This window comes from Styela clava, chromosome 4, assembly GCF_964204865.1.
Source record: "Styela clava chromosome 4, kaStyClav1.hap1.2, whole genome shotgun sequence".
Taxonomy (NCBI): Eukaryota; Metazoa; Chordata; class Ascidiacea; order Stolidobranchia; family Styelidae; genus Styela; species Styela clava.
This window is the reverse complement of record NC_135253.1, coordinates 4,005,961-4,032,809: the sequence shown is the minus strand read 5'-3', so window position 1 is coordinate 4,032,809 and position 26,849 is coordinate 4,005,961. Positions and strand designations below refer to the sequence as shown.

General features: G+C 35.6%; 1 protein-coding gene across 2 annotated transcripts; it reads right to left on the bottom strand.

Annotated features, from left to right (window-relative positions):
• Nucleotides 1–275: 275 nt before the first annotated feature.
• Nucleotides 276–8,401, bottom strand: LOC120327037 (growth hormone secretagogue receptor type 1-like). Of its 2 annotated transcripts, none has more exons than XM_039393418.2 (8): nt 8,248–8,401; nt 7,983–8,164; nt 6,976–7,140; nt 6,388–6,540; nt 4,379–4,524; nt 3,951–4,062; nt 2,773–2,901; nt 276–2,011 (listed from the first exon to the last, which is right to left on the bottom strand). In XM_039393418.2, exons 1-8 carry the CDS (start codon nt 8,347–8,349, stop codon nt 1,873–1,875), a joined length of 1,128 nt encoding a protein of 375 aa, XP_039249352.2. In that variant the 5' UTR covers nt 8,350–8,401; the 3' UTR covers nt 276–1,872. The 2 variants fall into 2 exon arrangements, with proteins under 2 accessions (XP_039249352.2, XP_077968208.1); XM_078112082.1 differs by having other exon boundaries at nt 7,983–8,133; nt 8,248–8,383.
• Between the last annotated feature and the right edge of the window lie 18,448 nt (nt 8,402–26,849).

The window sequence follows — 26,849 nt, the reverse complement described above, 5'->3', positions numbered from 1 at the left end:
ATGACAAAGTGCACGTTTTTCTCCATTGTCCTCTGAAATCTACGTCACTGTCAGTTGTAGGTGAATTTCAGAAGACGTCATTCTGAACTGACGTTATTAATATTGCTGAGCCGGAAAAAGTGCTAACAAACAATAAGTAAGATCACTAATTTATGTCACAGATACTTGGATGACCTCTCTCTATCTATCCTAGATTCATTGCTTAGAATCTATTCACCGGATACACGGAAGGTGGACTGCGCTGCTAATTTTAGATTTGAAACAAATCGACAAAGTTCATATATTTTATACTTTATTCAAATAATGCAATCCCAACAATAAAAAACACTATGTATATTAACAATGAAAAATTGTGATAAAATACTCAGAAATAACTGATGCATAAATGTTCAGAAACAATATTCAGAAACAATCATTCAATCTCAAATTTGAGAGCAGTTCCAATTAATTCGGAATGAATAAGAGAATCTTCATTAAAAACACATAAAAGTGATGTGGGTATAAATTAAATCGTTAGCAACCAGTCTGAAACTAAGACAGAAAATATTCAAAATGGTGATAAATACGTTACCCCCAATAGTTATTTCGCGACTACCAGGGAATATAATTTATGACAATGAAATTACGAGATTAATATTTTCAATTTTTATCTATATTGCATAAAATATTAAAGAATGATATTATTTTAACAGCAATGTTAAACTCAAATTAAAAAAAAATGTAATATATACAATCTGAAAAATATGTTTTGATATGATATGAAGACCAGTGGTAGAATTCACGGGTAGCGAGAACCTGTTCTTGGAATTTTGTGGTAATCACTTAACCCGTTATTGCTTTATAGAGCTATAAGATCGGCATGGTTGCTGAAATGAGGGAGCCTGTTGTTAGTGAAGTCGATACTAATGAGAGTTCATTTTTGACATTTTGAATCTCATCACTGATTTTAACGCAGTTTAGAGTGATTGCAAACCTATAGGCAGTTCTGTTGTTATGTTGTATGTGAATATTGAATAACATTTTGAGCATGACAAAAGCTGTCATTTTCTATGGTTGACAAGGGCAAACAAATAGTTTGGAAACACATCATGTTATAGGTTTGATTGCAGACACACTCGCTATGTACATTACGACATTTTAAGGGATTTCGCTGTTAAATTCGACCTTAATTACCTTTATCTAGTTTTATATATTCTGCCAAACCAGGTTGTCCCGAACATTTGTTCGTGACAATTTTCAAACTAAAAATCTACTAGTCTGCGAAAGCAAATAAGATTACAAATTTAGATATATACTGAGATAATAAAAAAAATACTTAAAACACATCACATTCAAAAACGTAACAAATTATTGAAGGAACATTGCATAGACATAGAATGAAATCTCAGAAGCAATAAGTATAATTTTCTTTGGAGTAAAGATAAAAGAAATCTGAACTAGAACAGTACGTATGAAAAACATTTTCCAGTACGCAATTCTTATATCGCTTGTTTTCGTAAATTTATACACATATATTTTACATTGGAATTTATCTTCATATAGCGTTTTATACACCATTGTATATATTAAAATATCTATATAAGAACAGTGGATTATGAAAATAGCCGTCAGCTGTCACCCCTCAGTTTGAGTTTAATGCACAATATTGAGCGAAGACTTGCGTACGAGCTAAATAGTAAGCAATAATGTGGTGTTTTTTCCGAACTACGAAAAAGCGGCTTTTATAGCGGCAAAATAAAATCACTAATACATAACAAACATTTTACTTACCACTTTCATGTATTTGATAAAAAAAAGTTACACGGGAGGATTTTCGGCCCATATGTTGGAAAACACTGGTCTAGATTATGATTGATAACGTTTTAAATTTCGTCACTTCGGTCCGTTTCCGTAACTTTTTGTTCCGTTTGTGATAATGGTACTTCCTACGTACAATCCAGCTTCGTTTGGAGTTGAGTGAGATACACGAGATGGAGTTTGAGACACGGGAGCCCTTTTTCCACAACATGTCCTGAAATATCGAATGTAAGTTGTATATAACATATTACATATCAGAATAAGAGGTTAAAGTAACAGTCAATAAATCTAAGTAATTGTCTTGTTGATCTAGGTAATCTCTGAAAGTTGTACAATTAGATGCTGGTATGCAAATACGACATTATATTTTTATAACTTTGGTTGGAAGAATTAATGCGTTTCATGTAATATATATATATATATATATATATATATATACATGCATATACGCCTTTGCGTCTTTCGGTACTAAAACACTTTACATTCTTCATTGATTATTTATCGTAAATACAGTTTATTCAGAAATAACATCATGCCAATTAGGCGGAGCTACAGAAGTAAGTGCACCAAGATGGCGCACAGTACCAGGTTAGGGTTGAGGTTGTGCGCCATCTTGGTTAATTCGAGAGCGACAATTAGGCTACTACGTGTTTTTTGAAGACGAACCTTTGTAAAAGCAATGCGGGATTTCCCAAATGGAAATGGACTTTTTATTAAGCCTATAATAGATTCCAAGATAATGTATGACTGACATTAAACCAAGGTTTGGAAAGTCAACATGACAAGCTGATGAATAGACACAAAGATTTGGTTGGTCATTGATACTTTTAATAAAAAAACATTTTTATGAAATTCGAAATTTTTATTAAAGGTTTTGTGTGCCAAAAATTTCTTTTAACGATAAATTGTGCCAAAAGAAAATAAAGAATGAGAATCGCTGATCTAGTATTATACAAGTCCTGACATAACACTCACCAGACGAGTGCTAAAACCTCTTTTGATGCCTTTCTCATTTTGTTAGACGATACATTGTAAGCGACAGGATTCATGCATTCTGAAAATCTCAGACAGAAATAAGCAGCAACGCCCATCCAGTAATCAAGTCTAAAACCAGAAAATAATTATTTTATACATACATACGCAAACCATATTTTCGTATATCTTTGGCAATTGAATGAAAACTTAAAGATTAGGATTTTTAAATAAAATAACGAATATTACATTTTACAACATTTATCAGTGAAAATGAAATCGATTACTCAAAGCTCTTAAGTGGTTCTTTTTATGTAAAAAACGCAATCGCGGAAATACCTAGCAATCAAATTTTAAAATAAAGCGTAATATCATGTTCGGTTCGGTCTAAATCGATTCTATATATAAATTCTACCAGGTCTGTAGCAACCAAGAAAGTTGGAATATCTCTTACATATACTCTGTATATAATTATATCGTATTATAAAAACATTGGTTAGTATAGCTATAATTGTTGATATTAATTTATTAAAGCCTATCCCAATATATTATAAAGTTGGACCCTCCACGTACAAGATTAGATCGCAGAATTGCTTTCAACTGTCATAACCAAATGTAACATTTTTTTTAAATGCGAAAAGATATAATAATCGCATTAAAGCAATATGTAGCAATACCGTCAACAATCAATCGATCGTATCCAAAATTCTCATTTGCCATTTTCAAGTCAAATTATACTTTTGAGTATTCAAATCAACCTTTTGGTCATTGGAGACATATTCAAATAACAAACAATTATCACACGCGACAACGTTTAAATTAGTTTCCGGCACCAGTGCAGCAATGCTTGATCACTTTTGTGTCAGCGGATTACTCTACGAATAATTAAAGTTATTTGGAGCATGACAAAATGCATAACGAGGTCAGCGCGTTGGTAAAATAACGTTGGAATTCCAGGTCAAAAATCTCCGTTTGAAGATCTTGAATTTTAGACCATACCTCAGAAAAGCATTGGCGCTCTGAGAATGTAAAAGATTGGATTTCCATTGCCAGGCCGGAAAGCTTTCAGACCTCAGAAATACAAGAAATCTGGTTGCATAGCTACGCTCACAGATCAAACATTAATACACCGGCGATCTTTTGACGACGAGATGTAAAAATTATTTTCAGCGAATACTTACGATTTATCTTTGTTTGATACTCGAATAGTCCACATCATGTATGACGTCATCGGGATATATCCAATCATGAACGACGCAGCAATCATAGCTAATTGCGCCACTGCTTTTTTCTCTGTAAAATGTAGGAGATTTTCATGAATTATCGGCGAATATGAGGTTTAAATCAATAGTTCATTAATATGTTTATACTAGAGTTAAATATGAGATATATAGGCCTTCACCCAATGTTTGAATAATTTGGCGAAATGGTGAAATGCTGAATGACGTTTGACCAATTATGAAGCAAAGTAAGTGTGACACCTACATATGGTCGGAGAAACGCCGGTAAAGCTAAGAGACATATTATATGTCATAAAAATATTTGCTATCGACAAAAGTTTGCAAATATGTTGCTGCATTCAGAATTATTTATTTTTTTAAAAACTTGCCTTTAATTTTTCTTAACTCGCTTTTGAATGTTTTGTTGAAGAAAAGCTCTTTTACAATCAACATCGACATTACGAACAGAATTGCCATTGGAAACAACATGAACATCGTTGAAGAAAATGTATAATACATTTTGAATTTTGCGATTCTATAAAAAGGAAATTCAGCTTTGTGAGCTCTGGTTTTAGTGCAACAAATAATGTTGGAGTGCGTCCATATTAAGAATTAAGATGTGTAAAACCCAAAATCCTCTCTCTTATAGAACGAGGTATCTGAGTAAAGGGATGTCATGTTCAGCCAACTAAATTCTTACGGTCTGACTTTAAATTTGTAAAAAAGCTGTTTTATTCTATATATTGTTTTTGAAACCAACCGTGATATTATGCAAACTCCCGCAACAAAACTGGAAACCCGACAGAAGTAAGAGATTACACTAACCGTAATATACGTGCGCGGTTTCGAGTTGAAATGTGAGTTTTCGTACGAAACCGTGGCATAACAACGTTTCGTGTCGTGCTATGTCACGAATCACGGTGTATGTATAGACGGCGGATTTGTTTAAACGAAATTCCAATAAATAAATTTGATAGACGTGATTTGCAAATCTTTTTCTCTGATATGCAGTTTTCAAAATCTAGCGTATTTCTTTGACATATTTACTTCTATAAAAATAACATACTAACATACTCTGATTAAAACACGCGCTGCAATCTAGCAATTGCGTTAATTTTTGCCATCACGAAACAATATTATGTGGTCAGTTTTGCATGTGGTGTTACTCATTCAATATAATTTTGAGATGACAAGGTTTCTTATATTGTTTGCTTATAACGAAATCGAAATTCCGCAACACAGTTCTGAAATTATCAACGATGTGGTTTCCCATGTGCAACTAGAATGAATGCACGCAATATACAAATTTTTGACTAATGTTATCAACAGAAAATTATGACTATGTTCAATTTGGCCAAGTGTAAAATTCATTATTTTTTACTTTTTCTTGGTTATTTTAATTCGATAAAACATGTTAATTAAATGTTCATTCACAAGAACTTAAATATATAGTTCGTCGTCATAATTGAGTTGAAAATAGCAATTATGCTTGGCTGTTTCCTGCTTTCAAATCAATTAATTAACAACATGGTGATGATATCAATTCTAATTAATATTTCATCAGATCCACCGCTTGTTAATGGTAATATAGATTGCTTAATTGGTCCGGAAATAGGAATACGCTTTAGTAGTATTCAATTATATTTTTTAACGCATCTCTATAAATTTTTTATTTACTCTATACGCACACGGTATACTATATGCACTCACAGGAAAAAAACATGTTGTACATTATATACATCTGTGTTAACATTTGTCGTTAAAATTATTAAATCAATATTTTTATCACAAAATGGGGAAATTAACAATAAAGATCTGAAAGCACGCCGCCTAAGCAAATGTTACCTATATACTGTGGCGTTAAAATTTAGCTAACCTGATACTTTGAACCAAACGTATTTATACTTGACACCTCCTACCTAGACTGACAGGATTTACGTTTGAAAGGAATTTGATTGAAAATGTAAAGCAGGGAAGGCGGGTACATATCAATTTCACACTTGACAACATAGAGTAGGCGGCCCAAGAAAAAAAGTATTTCTCTTGAGAGCTTTACTATACTATACTATAGAGTTTTTCCTTAAAACTAAAAAAAGTAAAACTGCGAAAAGTTCGAATAATGCTTTAGTTTACCTATCATCCGACTAACTGGTCATAACCATATGTGGATGGAGACCGTAACTCCGAGGTTGAAGCACTGATCTGGTAAACTAGAGGTCGCGAGTTCGTCTCTCATTGGTGCCCTTTTGTCAGGAAACGGGCAACCCCGTTAGCTATATATGAGGAACACGTTCAATGGTCCATTAGGATTATATTTCTCCTCATTCCCAACTATAATGGGGCCTAATGAATTGTGAGATTACGCGCATACTCTGAGAAAGAAATAGGGATAACTCACCCATCATCAACGAATTTTATGGAGCACATTGGCCAGTGAGAGTAGACACCCCCATCCTGTGGCTTCTCCACTGATTCATAGAACAGACTGTAGACAAATCCTCCGAATATAATACTGATCACCCATATTGTGCAGACCCATATTGTGATTGTTCTGAAGTATTGTGTTTACGGAATAGTTAAAAATAATTCTTTTAAAGTCAACATCAACATTTGTAAATATTAAAATTCATAAAATTAGACAAAAAAAAGATATTGTGATTGCCATCACACGATCTTATGTGCACACAGTTTTCCGGGAAAAACAAATCGAGGGATTTTGAACAAATGTAAGTTTTAAAACTCAACATTTATTTTCGATATTCAATTCTAGATGGAAATATTACTCTATCTTTACGTATGACCTAATACATGGCAAAACCTCGCCAGGGCGTCAATTCATTTTGAGTTTTTGAACGCTTTCACTTAAAATCATAAGTTTTGCATATATTGAATGCTGACGTAAGTCACTTAACTATATATTGCGTGTAAATTGATTGTAAACTCCGCATATAAAACTTTAAAATGCCAGTAACAAACAAAAAGCAACCTGATCTTGGTGGTTCCCATGCGGTGTGGCCATCTCACCAAAATGAATCTCCAGATGGCAAACGATGCAATATGCATTGCTGTGCAATAGGAAGTAGTTTCGTCTATAACCCAATATAGCTTACACGCGAATTGTCCCAATTCCCATGGATTGAAACCCCAGGTCCTGAAAATAACAAAATGCAATAAAACGTTAATGTCTTCGAAAAACTTGGGTAAAAATTCATTCTCACTTTATGCCGATTGGCGCAATTACATTTAAACGGTAATAATGCCGATAAAATAGAGGATTCACGAGTCATGCACTGAGGTAAATGTAATACGTGCGCATTGCAACGTTTGAACTCTATTCCGAAGAGTGGGCACTTCAATAGATTACTCATTTGCTGCAATGTACATCAGCATTGAACCGCCTGTGATATAGAGTGGGTGAGGTTGAATATATATTTAGCAAGAGGATGGAATTTGAAATGCATAATGTTCAAAATGTTTTTCTTATTTTACTAAGACATGTCATTTAAAAATAATATTGAAAAAAGCAGGTATTGATGACATAAACATCTCGTTCTATTGAGACGGTTTTGTTTGCATATATTAAATATACGAGAACCCTTAACGAACCAGTTAAATGCAATTTCTAATTATAATTATCTCAACATGATAAATATACTAAATCATTCTTTTCTATAGCCTGATACATAATACTGTGTCCAGTACTTGTGTTAGGAATTTTTAAAATTAATTTTTTATAGTTTATTGAAAATAATTTGTTCAATCATTAAATTACTTCACTTTTTTGGAATTTAGAGTCTGAAGAGATGAAAGTTAGATGCCACTTGCATTCGACCTAATATATTAAGTTGCCCCCAAGTTTATTGCATATACATGGATGAAAAGTATTACTGTATATATGTTCCTCGAAGAGTGAGGAAAATTTTAATAAGTTGTAGAAAAGACTTTTTATTATTTGATAAATATAAACAAAAATCTGAAAATATATCATCTTACCTTCTATACAACCACAATGGCGAGGCAATCAATCCAGACAATAGATCTGATATTGCAAGACTTAAAATAAATACATTCGTTTTTGTTCTCATATATCTTCTAGTAGTAATAGCGAGAATCGTCACAATATTTCCGATTGCACACCAAAGTCCTAAAAATGCAATCGCGACCGTCATTGCAACCTGAACATAGAGCACACTTATTTTCTGCGAATATCAGGCCTGTGTACGCGGGGATATTGCTAAAATACAATTTATAAAGGTACCTGTTGTTCATGAGTAACAGGAGATTGTCCGACCGCATTTGCGGGTACAGTTGTCGTAGAATTAGGATCTTGAATCGAAACAGTGGAATGAATATCAGACATCTTAGAAGAATTTTCCTCAATTTTTAAATCGGTATAAATAAACAGTCCTACACTTTGAATAAAAATTTGTAGGTTTAAAAGCGTTGAACCGTGTATTAAACACTAGTGACAGTCATGTTGGACTCATTGATATTGCCAGAATTCGTAAATGAGTAAATCTAAGTGTAGTTTTTGCTTTGGCTTCAAAATATTTTTGATTCAACCCAAATTTCGATGCCGCATATAATTAACTTCTGTCTCTACTATCTTCCTTATCATTATATTGATTGAGATTTGAACATTCGATTACTTAACACTTTAACAGAAACGTGATCGTCTGTGAAATATACCAAATTGGGACCCATTCGTCGGGTGAACTAAACTGAACTAAATCTATGAGCGTATGCCTCTTGGACGATATTGTTCTCTTATGATGAACAATTCCTTGGAAACAGTAAAAACACTTCTCTTTACTACTGTAGATGTATCGCCCTTTAAGTTTTTTGTATTTATTCCACATTATGCAATCAAAAATTATTGTATCATCGATTGCTCAAATTGATTGGCTATTAAAATAAAAATATTTGGTATTAGAGTAATTCGGAAATGATATTTTAATACCGGTATTGATACCATATGGAAAGCGAAATGAAACGGCTAAGCATTGTATAGTATAACTCTACATTCTACTTCTTCTGAATAAAATTGCGTTGAAGCGGTAACTAACTTATTCTATGCTGAACGACAGTCAATTAAAACGTGAAAAAACATATTAACTAGTATACAGAGGAAGTTGATGTTTCCAATTGTCATATAAATTATTCAGTACCATGTCATTTATTTGAAACTAAAACTCCTATACTGTCGTATGTTCAATAAAGCTTTATATACAGTTGTTTAGGTGCATCCAATCCACATTACTGTATATCGCATATGATATAGGCGGTATATTAAATTTCATTCGATATCGCGATTTACGATCTGGTTTCACGAGCTGAAATCAACCTGAATACTGTATGCATGCCATAAAAATGAAGAAAACGACACCCAACGAAACGGTTTTACGCCAATTCAGTGAGAGAGAATATGTCCTATAGTATAAATTTCTTCACATCGACATTGAAATACGTCCAAACACGAAATTGATATAACAAATGTTTTTTTGAGCACGAATATTTTAAGGCGGATTTAGCTTTAAATAGTCGAGTCCTAAATGCTGCACAAACTTGTGAAATATTATGGCATTGTAGCTCGGCCAAAAATAGCAATTGATATAAAGTGTTAATGCGGATTAACGTACCCGTGAAGCCTGATTCGCGGTGGTCGCAGTCAATTTTCCGTCAATGTTTTTGTTCGTGATATGCTAAAGTTTTTTAGCATATCACTCAGCAGAGTTTAATTTCAACTAACGTTTCAGCTCGTTGATTACATTCTTTTTCATTTTACGCTAATAATTTTTTATTGTTTTCTATGTTTACCAAACTGCTAACGTGAAAAAACACTGATTTACATCTACGTTTTACACACCCTAAGACTATTGCATTGATTTCTCACTCTGTACTAATCACGGATTGCAAACAGGCTTCCATCACAAGTATACAAAGTAATCGTCGCGAAGCAAAGTTTAGTTGTCAACCAAATTGCTTCCAATATCTGAAATTGGTCTACACAATCTCGTCTTTGTTTTAAGTAAGTTTCGCCGGAAGTGTTGTGCGTTGCTTGGACGTAAGCGTTAGGTACAGCTTCCTTCCTGCTTGTTTTACTTGGGTTTCGAATTACAGGTTACTTTCTATATTACAACAGTTCGTTGTATTACGCAAAATCGCAATCTAAACCTTCATACTTTGTTCCAAACTTTGATAATTATAACCAACGAAATACTGTGATCTTTTCTACGACTCGGATGAATTCGTTCTCATCATTTGAATTCATGATGATTACTTGTTTTAAAACGAGTATTATTGTATCTGTTTTGTGTGAAATACAAGGGTTTTTGTATTAATAAGTTAGGAAATGGAAACGAAATATGATGACTTAAGCAAGAATCTACTTTATTTGACAAACGATGGCAATAACTTACAATACATAACGGGTATTTGGCGACATGACACGTCATGCTTCAGAGCTTATATGAGTCCCTGCCCCGCAAAGTATCCAACTCGAGATCGGCGGGGCTAATATCAAGATTCCCCTCTCAACATATAATAATGGATACAAGTACCAAACAAATTAAACTTTGGTGCATCATGAACCTAATACTTCGACCATGCTCAATGAAATAGACATGAACAAATTTCACTTCAGTTAATTGCTTTCAAGGTATTAGACCTGCACCTGGAACCAGTTCATATGGTCCAAACCATGTCTTAAATTTCAATGAAGTGAATTAAACTGGCAGTGTAAAATGTCACATAGATGAAAAAAATCTCATTTCTATTCAGGTTATTTTCATAGAATTTTTTCACTCACCAATCTAACTTTGACGTCTATTCTGTCGTACATAACGTTTTGTTCGAATTTCTGAACATCCTGCACATTTACTTGTTGTATCTAAACTCGCAGAATACAAGAAAATTCGCCTGTACATTTTAAAAATCAAATGGGACGACCTCAATCTAACCAAATGAATATAATTCTGTTGACTAAATTGTTGATTCAGTGCTTAAGATGAAAATTTGCGCTCTAAACGGAATATTTTGAAGTTCAGACGGAACTTATAAGACTGCAAAATATAATGCATAAGTTCAACATTAGACGACGGCATTTTAAACGCAGTGGGGAAGTAACATTGCGTGAACATTTTTCACTTAAGCAAGCTCGGGTATAGAGAGGGGAAAGTTTTGATTTCTTCTAACCAAATATTTCTAAATATGGACTCGGCTCTTTTTCTCTATCTCAGGTTCAAACTATTTTTCCCGGTTCACACTAACCAAGTCAGAGTTCGATCTGACATCTCATACTCTTAGTCCTTCGACAATATCAAATATATAGCCAGTCTAACAGAATAACTGAACGTTATATAAAAACGATAAGTTTTTGAAAAAAAGTATAGGGTCAGCTTTTCCATTGTATTCAAATTTACGATTCAACAAACTCAGGCTTTATTCTAAATAAGAAATAGTGTATTGCGTCGAAAGGTAGGCAATGCAGTCATGTCGCAGTCATATTTCATAGGCTATATTTAATGCACCAACGTCACAAATCCCGAGTTATCTTATCCCAAAATGTGCTTATATAAGATTGAATAAAAATTTTCAAATTTGCTAATATTTAAAGAAGGAAATTAGTTGTAATCAAGAATCATATTAACTACAGAAATACCTACTATGCAATAAAGATATTTTACCAAGTTACAATATTAATTCATTTATTTACAATACTGACGTAGCACCTTACATATATATTTATTGTTTTCTCCCACGTGTGAATTTCTAACTCATCTGTGGGTGCAATTTTATCTATTTTACCTGCTGATATTGGTGCTGTGCCTAAGCACTTCTAGATAAATTTACCTAATATTATTCTTATTGTATAAGCAAACGATTACCATAACATTGATGTCGATGTCTCTTTCGTCGTTTACAACGATGAATCAAAATAAACCTGAGTTAAGAGGCTAGCTAGACTGTAATTTTATTAATAACAAACAAGCTGTCGATTGTAAATATTCGCTAATATATAGTATTATTACGTGACATCGCCTACGCTCTTTGAAAACACCATTATGACAATGTACTGTCATACATCATGCCAATTTTATAACGATAGAATCTATATTTTGTGGCAATACGAACACTTTATTTTGCAACACGCCAAATCGTTTTCTTATACTCAAGTGTAAAAAATTTCCTTACGATTACTAGTATGAGTAAACATCCAACTAATGGCTAATTCACAGCGACACAAAATATACCTGGTGATTACGAGACTTTCCAAACATTAATAAATCGATTTGATGGAATTTCAATAGTACAGATAACCGGGTTGGCTATGGCAACAGTGTTTAAATCGCACTTCAAATCTCATGTCATTTTGACTAAACTATTCGCTGTATAAATTTCTGTTGGTTAGATTCGCGTGCTAACTTGCACAGGAGAATTGAGATAACTCACGGCAACAATTTTCTATATATACTTTTCAGAAAACTTTTATCTAACAGTGCTGTTTTTCATGTATCCTAGTTCTGCGCGGAATATTCACTTTAAGGGATAACTTCACTTTAATAATTGAGATCACATGCTAATTTTGTGAAAAGTGACGTTATATGAAAACCATAAAGTTGAACCTTGCTGAACTCATGTATACACAGAATAATCGTTAATGAGATATTCAAAGATTTACATCATAGACTGCGTAATAGGAGAAAGCTGGTGCGTAGTTCCTCTTTACTTGAGTGTTTTGAAAAACTCAAAGTCTAGGTTAAGAACCACAAAATGACGTTTTTATATTCATGCATTGCGTCATTACTCTTCCTCTTGCACAGCGAACCTCATTACAATGAGGAATTAGGTTTCCTCAATTTTTATTTAAGATCGAAGTGACTTACTGTTTGACTCACTTATTTTATCACCATTTATTGCAGGTTGCGGCTTTTGTTGCGTCAAAGCATGGTATCGTTGTTTCCTCATGAAACACAACATTAGTTTCGAACTTCTTTGTTACTATTTTTTTTTTGACTATTTTCTTTTAAACGGAATCATGCTAGCTACATCAATTCAGTCAGTATCTCGTCATTCCAATTTATAAGACGTCTGATCTTGTTTAGATTTGGAGGCTCGTGCTTACAAGGTATCTTCATGTTGATGTTTATGGTGTACGCCATAAAGTAGGTTTACTACTTCTGAAAACGTTCTCGGTTGTTTGGAATCTCTCTAAAGTCGCGAAGCTTGTTTTTGTTTATGCCAACTTCTGGATTTCGAGAAATTGGGGAATCTTTTTTGCACCTTTTCGTTTGGAAAGAATAGATTGGGGGGGGGGGGGGGGGGTTGATTGCTGTGCATGTTTCGGTGAAGTTGTGAGGATCTTGTTTTGGTATTTTTAAAAACGCTTTCCCCTCCGCACCCACTTTTTGCAGTTGTGTTTAAGTTCTTTGCGTGTTTATGCTGTAAAATTTAGTGTCGAATGTCGGCTGTGTCACCTCAGTATAATTGAAGTTATAAGCGCTTCTTTATGTTGAAAATATAAGACTATTACAATTTCGTCCATAGTGATTAGTTTCCACGACACATAAATTGTTTGTTGAATGGACTGGTTTGCGGATTATGACCCCAGCATTGACTGACAATAATTTTGTTTTGCGTTCGAACTCGAACGTCTATCTGTCGATAGTCTCCGGCCGTAGTAAATGGACGTTTGAAACACCTTTTATTGCAAATCTGACAACATACACAGAATACAATGCACACACAATTAGATCAAATCTAGTCTGACTAGCATTAAAGGTATAGCAGAATTTATAGGTTTCTACGGAGCACTTAAAATATAATAAAGAAACCAATTTTTACATTAACAATGAAAGAATAACGTGTCATTCCGGTTTCTGGGTGTTTTTTGGTTTCTATAATCAAACATTATTAGAAGTGTTTTCCTAAAATTTATTACTAGCAATTAACTTGTTATTGTTAAGTCATCGTGTTCCTGGTCACGTACTGACTCCAAATATGAGATTTAAAAATTATTTATAAGTAAGTAATTAGTCTGGTGACAGCACATTTGAACCTACGTACATTTGAACCCGTACATCTGAACCCATAATTTGAACCCAGGACAATTGCACCTGTATACTATTGCACCTATGGACATTTGCACCTACGGACATTTGAACCCATACATTTCCACCCATGGATTTTAGCACCCGCATATAGATTGAACCCGCAGACATTTGAACCCATGTACATTTGCACCCGCGGACATTTGAACCCATGTACATTTGAACCCACGAACATTTGAACCCTGGACATTTGCACCCGCGGACATTCGAACCTATGTACAATTGCACCCACGGACATTTGAACCCACGTACATTTGAACCCGCGTACATTTGAACCTACATACATTACACCCGCGTACTTTTACACCCGCGTACAATTGTACCCACAGACATTTGCACCCATGAACATCTACACACATGGGCAATTGCATTTACGGATATTAGCGTCTTTACATATACACCCTTATCCTTCCAAGCTATATACTATAGCAGGGATGGCGAACCTTTTTCAATGAATGGGTCAAAAATCATATTTTTATCGCGGAACAGAAGGGAGTGGGTCACAGATATTTAATCAATGTTTGTATCTATAAGAAACTGCTGAAACAAATCATAATACAACGGTTCTGTTAATGTTGGTGTAGTTTAGTGCTTTACTTTACAGCACTTTATCAGGAACTTTTTATGGCACTCGATTAAGAGTACGTAAACACACATATGAATTACGTTTAGGATGATGCGGCAATATATTTTACGGTTCCAAAGAGTTTGAGGGGAACTTCAATCTGATAGTGCTATATTTTTATATCAGCTTTAACCATATTAAAAGCACTTTCACACTGCCCCATTGTTATTCCAGATTTCTAGGTTTTTATTTCAAGTCTGAAAGATTTTGTATTTTCAACGGCTTTGTAGGCGAGAAACTAATAAAATGCGTAGTAGTAGTAAGTAGCATCTCGTTCTCGTACAACCTGCAGATGCACTTCTGAAAGAGACAAGACGTTGCGAGAAATGAACATCCATTGTATTGTTATGTCATAGCCAATAGCTGAATATAGGGTTTTGTTTTTTTATCAATTCTAAAAAAACTTTTTAATTGGATCAAAAAAACATCGTGTTTTAAAACAAGGGCTTGTTTTAAATCAATTTTTTTCTGTATTTTTTTTATTGAAATACCCCTTGCATCGCCGCGAAACTACGCCAAAACGTTGCATTCGATCAGCTGAACACGCAGCCGGAATTATAATTTTAAAAATGTAAGTAAAAATTCCTATTTTGACTTTTACTTCTATTGCGTACATTTATCGCGACTTTCGTATCTCCACAAAAGTCATAAGATTTTAACCGCAATGTTTATCCGAGATATCAAAGAGACGTTTTGAGTAAGAAAAATCATGAAAATTGGCTCACAAGCCTACTACGAAATTATTTAGAGGAATGGCAGCCTTCGACAAAAAGAGTGGTTAGCGATAATGAAGAATAAGTTTACATCGACGGCGGATGAGACACGCTAGCCTGGCCTATGTTAATTGTAAGAGTCCTCTGATTCAAAGACGTCTCAACTAATCTGTTATGAGTTATGACGCCATGATGTGGATTTTGAGTTCATGTATTGACATTTTTCTCATAAAATGAAGGCATTATTACGGTTAATACTGTTCGGTTAATTTATGCTTAGCAAGCTTTGTTTTTAAGGTTGAAGTTATAGAGTTTTTCAAGATTATACAAACTCATTTATTCGATCACATTTCAATTTTCGCAAGGTGGTTTCGTCGCGGGGTCGTTTACGTGATGGCGTTACGTTATCGGTTGCGTCGTACTGCGCCAACCACTGAGATACAACCTGAGAAAGAGTGCATGAGCCTCTATCGTTATTTGTGGCGTTTTGAAGAATTTATTGCAAATAAGAAGCGCTTGGCATGTTTTTGCATACATTTTCTTCAACCTATCCAATACAAAAAAAAAATAGTACAGCCATTTTGAACCAAAAAGGCAAAAAAACTTGATTTAAAACAATTGTTTTAAAACAATTCTTTTTGAACAAATCCCTATGAATAACGGCACAAAACGGTTAGCATGTTAGCATTTTTCCTATTTTATTCGTGCCTTGGCGGATCACGAATAAAACGCAGTGGGTCACTTTGTGACCCGCGGGTCAGTGGTTCGCCATCCCTGTACTATAGTAGGATTGGAAGGTACACTTAAGATTCTTTCTCCAAATGCATACGTTGCGAAAACAATCAATATTACCATGGAATAAAGCCGAAGGCTTTATTACAACTATTTTCTATATATTTAAATTATATTATATATTTATATTATACTCCGTCTGTCATTGTCATCGCAATTGTCGATATCATAAGACTCAATGGACAAAATGTTCCGCTGTAGAATGCGAGCCAAAATTGGGGAGTATGATTTGTGCTTTGAACGATCGACGACTCTTGAAGAGCGCGAGCAAGGATTTTAATTGATGTGTTAGTTCGATCCCGCGCAAAGTTTTTCCTCGCATCAATGCCCTTTTTCCCTCGCAGATAGTTCGATCCCGCACAAAGTTTTCCTCCCATCAATGCCCTTTTTCCCTCGCAGACAGTGGCGTATCTAGGGTATGGCAGCCATGGCTCGTGCCATGTGCGCCGTTTGGACGGGGGCGCAAAAAACGCGAAAAGTTCTAATTGAATAATTTTCAATAAAACTTGAAAATGAATGAAACTCGTATTTCTAATTAAATCATAACAAATTCAACAAAAGTCAATGCAGTTTGCAGTTTCCAACGATCAATGCAGTTTGTTTCGTCACTTAGCGCAATTGACGGTGATGTCATAATTCAACATTAATAAGCCGAAATTGATACGGTACTGGACTTACTGCACCTCATATTAGCTCTGAGGTCTTTGGTTCACGGGCCAAACATTTTGCCCGCCCATAGTGACGGGCCATGTAACTGTGACGTAAAAAGTTACATATTATGGACAATATTTCCAGTATTACAAAGCAAAAGTGGAAAACAATAAGCTTCCTGCCAAAACTAAATTTAATCGCAATCTATTCCTCGAGCTATTTTTCAGCTAAGACATCAAAATTTGGTTTTCGTTTGGTTGTGGAAGCATCAGGCGGGCCAGTTTGAAATAGCCAACGGGTCGGATTTGGCCAGCGGGCCGTAGTTTGCCCATGTAAGATATAGACTATGACTAGGCTTACCATACGTCCCGCGTTAGGCGGTACAGTCCCGCTTTTTAGCGTCTTGTCCCGCCATCCCGACAAGTCAGCCAAAAGTCCCACTTTTGCGTTCAGCCATTCAGCATAATACACGAACATGTTCTCGTTACTGTCTTTGCTGTGTAGCGCAATTCTAGCGTACTTACTGAAGGTGAATGCGTTATTTTGTTTGTTTCGTTGTTTCCCGCTAACATTGTTAGCGAACGTATCACATGTAAAATCAATTCTACTTGGTCCTGTTAGGACGTTCGCGTGAATGTAACATTGAACAACGTTTTTTTTAAACGTGTTATCTACAAGCATGCTTGGGCGAAAAAGCAAATTCTCAATGCTTTAAAACGGCAGACTATTTCAATATTTATTATTCCTCTTGATGTACATAAAAAATCTAAATTCGGATCATTTGTATCGTTAGCGTCTATTCCTTTCTATTTTTCGAACTGAACTCGATATTTAGACAGAGAATATGCGCATGAACTCTCTGGCAATATGGTCAATGAAGACAGCCGGGATGGCTTAAATGTAGACCTATGTAGTAAAGTCGGAAACAGGAGGCGTCCCGCTTTGAAGTCAAAAAAATATGGTAACCCTAACTATGACAAGAAAACAGTGTGTGTCAAACAGTCTTTTCTGGATTTTCCCAATCTCCGGATAGATTAAAACAAATTTTGATGAAATCATTGGCAAATTTGCGTCACGAAATATACTATTCTAAGATCTTGTTATTGCACGATCGTCTACTGCTTATTGTTTATTGTGTAGTTATTAAATTGCTTGTTATGTTGCGTAGTTGAGAGCAATCAATTTCATGTAAACAAAAAAAGGAAACAAGCGAGGGGGCGCATTTTTAAATCTTTGCCATGGGCGCCATTTTACCTAGATACGCCACTGCTCGCAGACAATTCCAAACTGTTTCTTCAGGACGTTGCAGCTGCGAAGATGACAAGTCCCTTTGCGAAAATAAGTTGGAAACATGGCGCCTACATTTTCCAAGACCACAAGAGGAAACGACTTACTGATTTACAAAGGCCACGAATATTGTAGCGAAATGATCAGGTTTCAGATGCTACTCATTGGCGCTGCCGTCAGTTTAGGAAATTTCGATGTAAATCGACTGTTGTTACGATCGGTGAGAATGTAATAAAAGAACTAGGATATCACAGTCATTCTGGCGACAGCATTAAGACTGAAGTTGAGATCATCCGTGCAACATTAAAAGAAGCAGCATCAACACCATCAAATACATCGACAAGATATATTTTAGGTGAAGTATTGAATAATAGATCAACAGATGTACTGATGCGCTTGCCAGGCAAGTCGACTCTGGAGGCCAATATACGCAGAGTAAGGCGACAGAAAAATTGTTCACGTACGAATCCTACAAGTGCAAGCTTTGATATTCCGAGCGAATATTTAGATATCATTTTGCATGACACTGGCCCGGAGGATCGTCATCGGATGGCCATTGGAGATCGATCACTACTTGCACATCTAGATAGTGACACATATCTTGGCGACGGTATATTTGATGTGGTGCCCGATATTTTCTTCCAGTTGTATACAATTCACTGTAAAGTGGGCGCATCCTATCCACCATGCGTATATTTTCTATTACGAGACAAGCGACAAGAAACATACGTTCAGATGTTGGAAGTGTTGAAAATCATTTTCCCAAATGCTAACCCCACCAAAATCATTGTTGATTTTGAAATAGCAGCTATCAATGCATTCCATGCACAATTTCCTCTGGCCGATATTAAAGGATGTTATTTTCACCTGTCACAAGCTATAATTCGAAAAGTTGGTTCTATCGGATTAAAAGAGAAGTTTGAATGTTTACCCTCTTTCAATCTGAAAATTAGAAGTTTGGCAGCTCTGGCTTTTGTTCCCATAAACGAAGTTGCCGAAGTCTTCACCTTGCTTTGCGACACCTTCGAAGATTCGCCCGAATGCAATCAACTTTTGCAATATTTTGAATCCACCTACATTCGTGGACCTCAAGTGGGTTCACGTCCAAGAGAAGCAAGATTTACCCCTCGATTGTGGAACTATGCCAAAGAGATTGAAATGATGCCTTCGGCCCCAAGAACAACAAACGCTGTAGAAAGATTTCACAACGCCTTACAAGGAATGTTCCGATGCAAACATCCGAGTATATGGGGTTTGCTGAATGGCCTACGAAAAGACATTGCGGTCCACAAACTGACTGCGGCAAATGCTCATGTAGGAGTTACGGCCCACCAAAGATCAAAGTATGTACAACTTGCTGTTAGGTTGTCAGCAGTGTTCCCTCTAAGGTGTGCGCGCGCACACAGCTTTCAGAGGCTGCGCACACGCATAGATTTACTGCGCACAGACGTATTTCGATATAATGTAAAAATGTTCTCGATTGGCAGGTTGAGAAAGTTTGTTGTTGGCCCACCCATCACCCGGTTAGAACGCCAAAATTTCTTCATTGGTTTTTGCAAAATTTAGGCATTTCCGAGAAAGTGCGCACACACCAAAAGTTCTGCGCACACATACTACAAAAAATTAGAGGGAACATTGGTTGTCAGTTAAAGTTTTTTCATATGGAACTGAAACCGACAAGCTGAGGTATCTCCACTCAATAGCTCAAATGCAGTCTATTTGATTTTGACTTTGATCGTGATATCGTAAAATTTCGTTTATCGTCATTATTTTGATTTGTTGTTTAACTTTTGTATCATAATTGATAAATTCCTATTTTGTAAAACGTCCATAGCTACTCTCTCTCAAAATTGATCGCCCATTCGACACAAATTTGTCAGTGATAACTTTATTGAGATATTAAAATAAATGTAATCCGTAACCTATGACGTCGTTTGTAAATTGCAATATCATATTTAACAGACCCTATATGCTGAATATGTTCGATTTACTCTAAATAGTGTAAACAGCAAAAACCATTTTTGGCCACGATAATGATTTTAAAACTTCTTCACTTTCGAATATTCAACATATTTACATGACTTACGATTTCTATGTATAGTTTTGTTCTGACATTCTAATGAAACCATACTTCAATAAAACTGGCATTTGGCTATGAACATGTTGTTACAAAAATGGCATAGTTTCATTATCTTAATTTCATATTTTCTTAGAAACGAAGAATCTGTGCGTTTATTTATTTATATACAGACAATAGTATTCAATTTATAGATTGATTTTAGGAAAAATGGCAAAACCTGATTCGAGACAACACTCATTTTCAACAGTAAAGCGTGGTCGTGTATGCATACATATAACAATTTTGTAAACATGCTAGCAAGAAAACATGAAGTGGCCACAGAGCTCCCAAATCTCATGCTGGGCGGGATATCATAGTAGGCGTTTTCGGTGCAATAATTTCAGAACAAATTTATAGGAGTTGACCACTAAAAATATTACTGTAAAGCTAGTTTTAGTAAGACCCTCATTTAGGACTTCATTGGTCTGTGGGATATTTGTTCCGTATTAGCCCTGGTTTCAGGTATTTCAACGAAATACCGCTTTCTAGGTCATCGTCTGTTTTGAAGATCGCGACTAACGAATGAGATAAGGATTTACAAATGTCAATGTAAAAAAAACAGCAAAAAAAAAGACCTTGGCAGAACAATGTTGTTTATATCGTTAAGAGACGTTTATCCCTAGGACTACAATGACACTCAAAAATGCTTGCTTCGTAGAAGCGGGTAAATGCATATACACCAAAACTAACTACAAGTGAAACAGTGTTGAAATTTAGAATATTGAGCTTGCGCCTGTAACATGAAAATTATTTGCGACTGGAAATTGCCGTTGGGGCAAACATTTTTTGTGAAAATGTACGTGGGTTCAAATGTACGCGGGTTCAAATGTACGCGAGTTCAAATATAATATACGTTGGTTCAAATATACGCGGGTTCAAATGTCCGTGGGTTCAAATGTACGCGGGTTCAAATGTCCGCGGGTTCAATCTATTTGCGGGTGCTAAAATCCATGGGTGGAAATGTATGGGTTCAAATGTCCGTAGGTGCAAATGTCCATAGGTGCAATAGTATACAGGTGCAATTGTTCTGGGTTCAAATTACGGGTTCAGATGTACGGGTTCAAATGTACGCGGGTTCAAAGATAATGGAACCAATTAGTCTATACCAGGATGTTTCGAATTTACGTTATTGGAATATTACTTGAAATGAAATTTAATTTTACATTGAATGGCACCGAATAGCTTTTAAAACTTGAACTTGGATTTCGAGAAATTTATAATTGCAATTGCGGGAACAATTAATTCTTTTTTTTATAAGTTTCCCACGAATTGGGCCAATTTGGTGTAGTTTTGTTGTTACATAACAAACAATTGACTACATAACTCCCCCTCGCAAGTTCGGAGGTTTCGAAGGATGCAATTTGGACTGAGAAAGCGGAAATGACGTGTTGTTTTCATGAAATTCAACTAAAAATAAAGAATAATATTTAAAGCTGTATAAAGGTAGAAAAAATATAGTTTTTCCTGAGATATTTATACATGAGGTATATTATTGTGATAGACATTGATATAACACAGAGTAATTCATTGTAAACACATGCTAGAAAAAATCAAGTTAAAGTATAATTATGTACAATATGAACATTGCTAATCGACTAATCTGCCAGACTAGGGGAATAAGTTCGCATTGGAACTAATATTGGTATTTGCTCTAGGTTGATAGATTTGACCCCCCTGATTTTGTCTATTGTTTTGCACAATTGGTTGAGGTGGTTCAGCAGGGTTTATTTGTTCCCTGCGAGCAGGCAAGTATTGCCGAAGCCGTTCGTTGTATTCTAGGAAGTCCTTCATCTCTCAGTTTTGAGGAAAGTTTTTTGAAAAAACAAACGGTTCAAATAGTGGCCCAAGTGAGAGACAAATTAAATAAGAGCATATGGATACCTGATAAAATTGACGTCTTAATGAAGAAGAGGGCATGAACAAAAGTGTCTTGCACTTCATGTGAGATAGCATCAGTATCAGTGTCTGATGTGCTATCCGTTATAAGTCAGGGTTTGCTCACTTCATATTCGTTCTCGAATAAGGTTAATGCGGCTGATAACAGCAGATTATTGATATCGTCGAAACCCTGGTCATTCGTTATATGCTTCAGTATAATCAATAGAATTAAAATTGTCGACAAAAGTTGAAAAGTTAATATACGACCAGGCGTATAATTTAAAAAAAAAAAACGAATACCCACGTAAGCGTTAGAGTCAGGGAATATTTGTGCAATGATTGTTTCATTGCTATTATCAATAAAGTGCACTAAAGGTCGAGTAGCATATTTACCCTGTAAAAATAGGTTCCTAAGAACAGCTACGTTAATACGTTGGCATTCAATTTCGGCAATATATCACCTACGGTGATAGCTACTCTGTTCCCACCTAGTAACTGACTTAGGATCCTACCGGGGTATTGTTTAGACGGGAGTTCAATATTGGTTGTTAGAACGCTTTCAATTTGGCATACCAAATAATTAATATCTGCTGTCAATTTGTTAATTACCTCAGAGACCCCACAGTGCTTTTTTGAATAAAACCAACAAGGGCAGAAGATTCTGAAATATTACTAACAGTATAATCGTAATCAAAAGCGGGATATTTAAGAGTAATAAGGGATGAACCATTAAGTGCAATGCAATGTTGCGTTTCGAATAACAAACCAATATTGCTACAGAAAGTGTCAGACTTAAAACATTATTCAACTGACTTGCCACATAAACCCCATTTATGGATTGATTGCCCAAGTCTTGAAAAATATAAGCGGTAAATCTGATTAGAAGTATTATGATGTAAAATAAGTTCGGTAACAGTTGTTTGGTATTGAAGACAATCAATTAAAGGGTGATGTTTCCAAATTCAAGTTTGACTTCCTAACGTGCATGACCCAGTTAAAATGTTGCAGGTGGAAATTGAAGGGAAAGCACCTATCATTACCCAATGAAAAGGATCATACGAAATCTGAATAGGAGACAAATGAGCATTTATCACTTGTGCGTGTCTAGAGGATGGCTAACTCTAAGTAACTTTTGCCTCATTTTGAGTGGACCAAGTATTTGGGGAAGTGGGTTGTAAATCACCAATATTATCAGCTTTCAACGTGTGTACCCAATCTTCACATTATAAAGGGTTGGATGGTTCTATCATGGTGGAAGTCAGTTTACTCGAATGTGCACTGAAGAAAAAATAATGACTATCACTAGAGTTAGACCATTCATTAGCAGACTTTTGTCACACATATAAGGTTATATTTGTATAACTAGACGATAACTCATGTACTGTAACAGGGCATTGATTAATGATTTGGGGTGTCTCCTTAGTACAATTATTGGGCTTCTGAATAAAGTATTCAGCTTTGGGTCTATTGGGATGGCATAGGTTAACGGTAACTGATGGAGTTGGTGAAGCAGATTCAAATGGCAGACTAGACGAATAAACAAAAAGATACATACAGATTGCGAGGCACTTAATAGTAAACATAATCGTCTTTCTGAAGCGGTCTAGTTTTCCTTCCGTGTCAAGTCTGAGACAGTCTACAAATTAGCAATATCCATTATATTTGCTATGTTCCCGTACATTTGAACCCACGACAATTGCACCTGCATACTATTGCACCTATGGACATTTTTTTTGGTGTTACGTATTATTGAACCCATACTAACCCTAACCCATGGGGTTTAGCATCCGGATATAGATTAAACCCGCGGATATACGCTTGGGTTCAAATGTACGTGGGTTCGAATGTACGTGGGTTCAAATGTACGGTCACCATTTGCTATACGTCTGTCAACCATGAGTTCGGTAAAATAAGTTGACAGAAATTTGCTACACCCAAAGCTTCGCGACGCTGCCGCTTCTTTTCGGCTGCGTTCAAGTTTTTACGTACAACGATAAACATTCGGTTAACATTTAAACTGCTTTACGACCCAGTCTTTCTGCACATCTATATCGTCTAAAATTGTAACTTCGTGGAGGTCTGCTCGCCGGCGCCTACAGCGTAAGCTAGATCGACTACTTCTTGCGCTTGATAGTTGCAGAGCTGTGTCTCCAGTGGGATATTTTCTCCTTGATCTCTATAAACTGAGTGATGGCTTCACGAGGGTGCTTCCTGTAGGATCTCCGTGCACCCTCTCTGATTAATTATAATCAATTATAGGCTCATCGAACGAGTGATTATGAATTATATATATACTTGTTAGGTTATAATATAATTTAGTCTGGCCCTTCTGTTTATTCTACAGCAAATTAAAAAAAAGAATATATCAAATATGATTGGTGTACAATGTACATATACGGCAAACTCTTTCACATCGGCCAGATGGTGCATCGATGTGCTTGCTTTATCGATAAATAAGAAACTGTGTTCTTCTGAACATTCAGAAGTTGTCCTTTCAAAATAGTTTTCAGTCGTCAAACTTGATTGACCGTAACCATTCACCCTGTTTACGGTGAATGTACCTACCTAACAGACGATTAACATTTATGCTCAAAAGTATTTTCCAAGAACTTCAGAAGTGGATACTTCTGTTTTCGTGATTGCATTAAAACGAACCGATTTTAAGTTCAAGTTTCGCGTACATATTTATTGAACGCAAAATAATACACAGTAACTCCTCATAGTCTTGACATTTTTGTGGTCGTACGTAACTTTGCTGGAATGTCTGAATGCGCGTGACCTTGCTTTGAGCAAATTTCCTCTTAAAATTTACAACAATAAAATACGCATTATATATTGTAGAAAGTACGCACAGCATAGGTTGAATGTGGATGGTTACTGTGGAATTCAATACCTTTTAACCAATGAATGCTAACAGCATGTGTTAAATGCACTGAAGCGAAGTCGTTGCTCAATTCACTTCCTCGTATGATTACTTACCAAGCTTTTCAGGAAATGCTAAATAAATCTGATGACGTATCCCGCCCGCATTCAAGATTTCTGGTTGTTATGTCTCCTTTGGTGTAGTTAATGTTTGGCGTTCAATCCATAAACCGTACTTCTTTTAAGGTTAGGCGTATTTCATTATCTGCTACTTGGAATTATAAAATTCGGTTGTGCAACGTTACGATATACGGACGTTTGCTAACACAAATAGTGTGCGTCATATTGACCTCTGCAAGAGTTATAAGGGTTATATCCCGATGAGTGTACGTCAACTGAAGGTTTCAATCACAGTTCAATGCAAATAAGCTCGGTTAGCACTTGCACGGGTAACCGGCTGGGGGTACCTGATGCCGGATTCTCCTCTTTTGCGTTTTTCTATTTAAACTTCCTGAAAAAAAGCAACCGCACTTGGGGGCCTTTGAACAAATTCATTTGTGAAAGCGTTTCCACGAAGGTCCCATCACATTTAAGAGAATAAACATGGTGATTTACTCCATTTTGATAAAAAGGAAGTTGTTAGAATATATTATAACTACAATTTTTACCAAACCGTCCAAGATTATGGCGCGCCACATCGTGCTTCATGTTGTGCCCCCTGTTCTACATCACAGTGTGGAGGACGGCCAATAACGGTGCGAAATTTGTGGCAGTATACCACTGTTCCATAGTTGGCTACAGTTACATAATACATTTGATATTAACCAGGGTGTATTTGCATTTCGATAATATTTCAAACTCAACAGTATAATAACAAACAGGTCGCGGATGGTGTAAATACTGTGACGCATTCTTTCATCACAATATATTTTAAGAGTCACGCTATAGCTGAATGTCGTACTTGCGAACGGTGGGCGTATTTCCGCGTCCAGGTATTTTAAATTCTTTTATTGCTTTTCTTTTGTTTGTACTCCATCGTTATCGATATACGAATCTCAAGCAGGGGGTCTTCCCCGTGGTTGCAACAAAGGAATTCGATGTTCTCGACTGAGTTGTGTAGCCCCATAATTTCTTTCATTGTGTTGCCATGCCCTTCACGCACAAAGCGTAAGATTACGGTATAATAAATGTAGGTGAGTTGTGGCTTATAAAATAGTCAGGTATAGTTTACTCAGAGGGCTCATACTAGGTAGGTTGCGTTGTATATCGTTATGCATTTATCTGAAGTTGTAGGTCGTTCAATTAATTTGACATTACATTAAATATAAATGAACTCCATAATATATTCACTTTTGTTAGGACGAAATTTGATTTGAATGAGCCCGCCTGATCGCGGGCCATGCTCGCTGGCGTCTAATGACTCAAACCACTTTGTGATTTCCTCATTAGACTTTAATGACAATTGTTAGAAGTCGCAAATCGAACCTCTTTGTGTGAGTAATGAAGTTTTATTTTCAAACTTTAAAATTATAACAAATTTTTAAAATTATGATATCAAGCACTCAATAATTTGGGATAATCAAATCGTCGGGAAGCCGAGTAATGAAAATTACGCGTTTTTGACAAAAATTTATCTTCATCTTTACGACATATATCTTTTTGCGGGAAATAATATTTTTTGTACTTCGAGCGGTACTTGTACAGCGATAATTCTGTTATTAGGCTTTTGAATTCTTTTAAAATAAGTAAAACCTGGTAAATTTCTTGTAATGAATTTTTCAAATTATGGAATTGCTAGCATGTGCTCTTACAAATATTGGGTAT

Excerpts from the sequence above, each read along its gene's own strand:
- LOC120327037 (XM_039393418.2), bottom strand. The coding sequence starts at position 8,349 with ATGTCTGATATTCATTCCACTGTTTCGATTCAAGATCCTAATTCTACG. Across the intron at positions 8,165-8,247 it reads CTGTTACTCATGAACAACAG|GTTGCAATGACGGTCGCGAT; the intron begins GTACCTTTATAA and ends CTCTATGTTCAG. Across the intron at positions 2,902-3,950 it reads GTATCAAACAAAGATAAATC|ACTTGATTACTGGATGGGCG; the intron begins GTAAGTATTCGC and ends TTCTGGTTTTAG.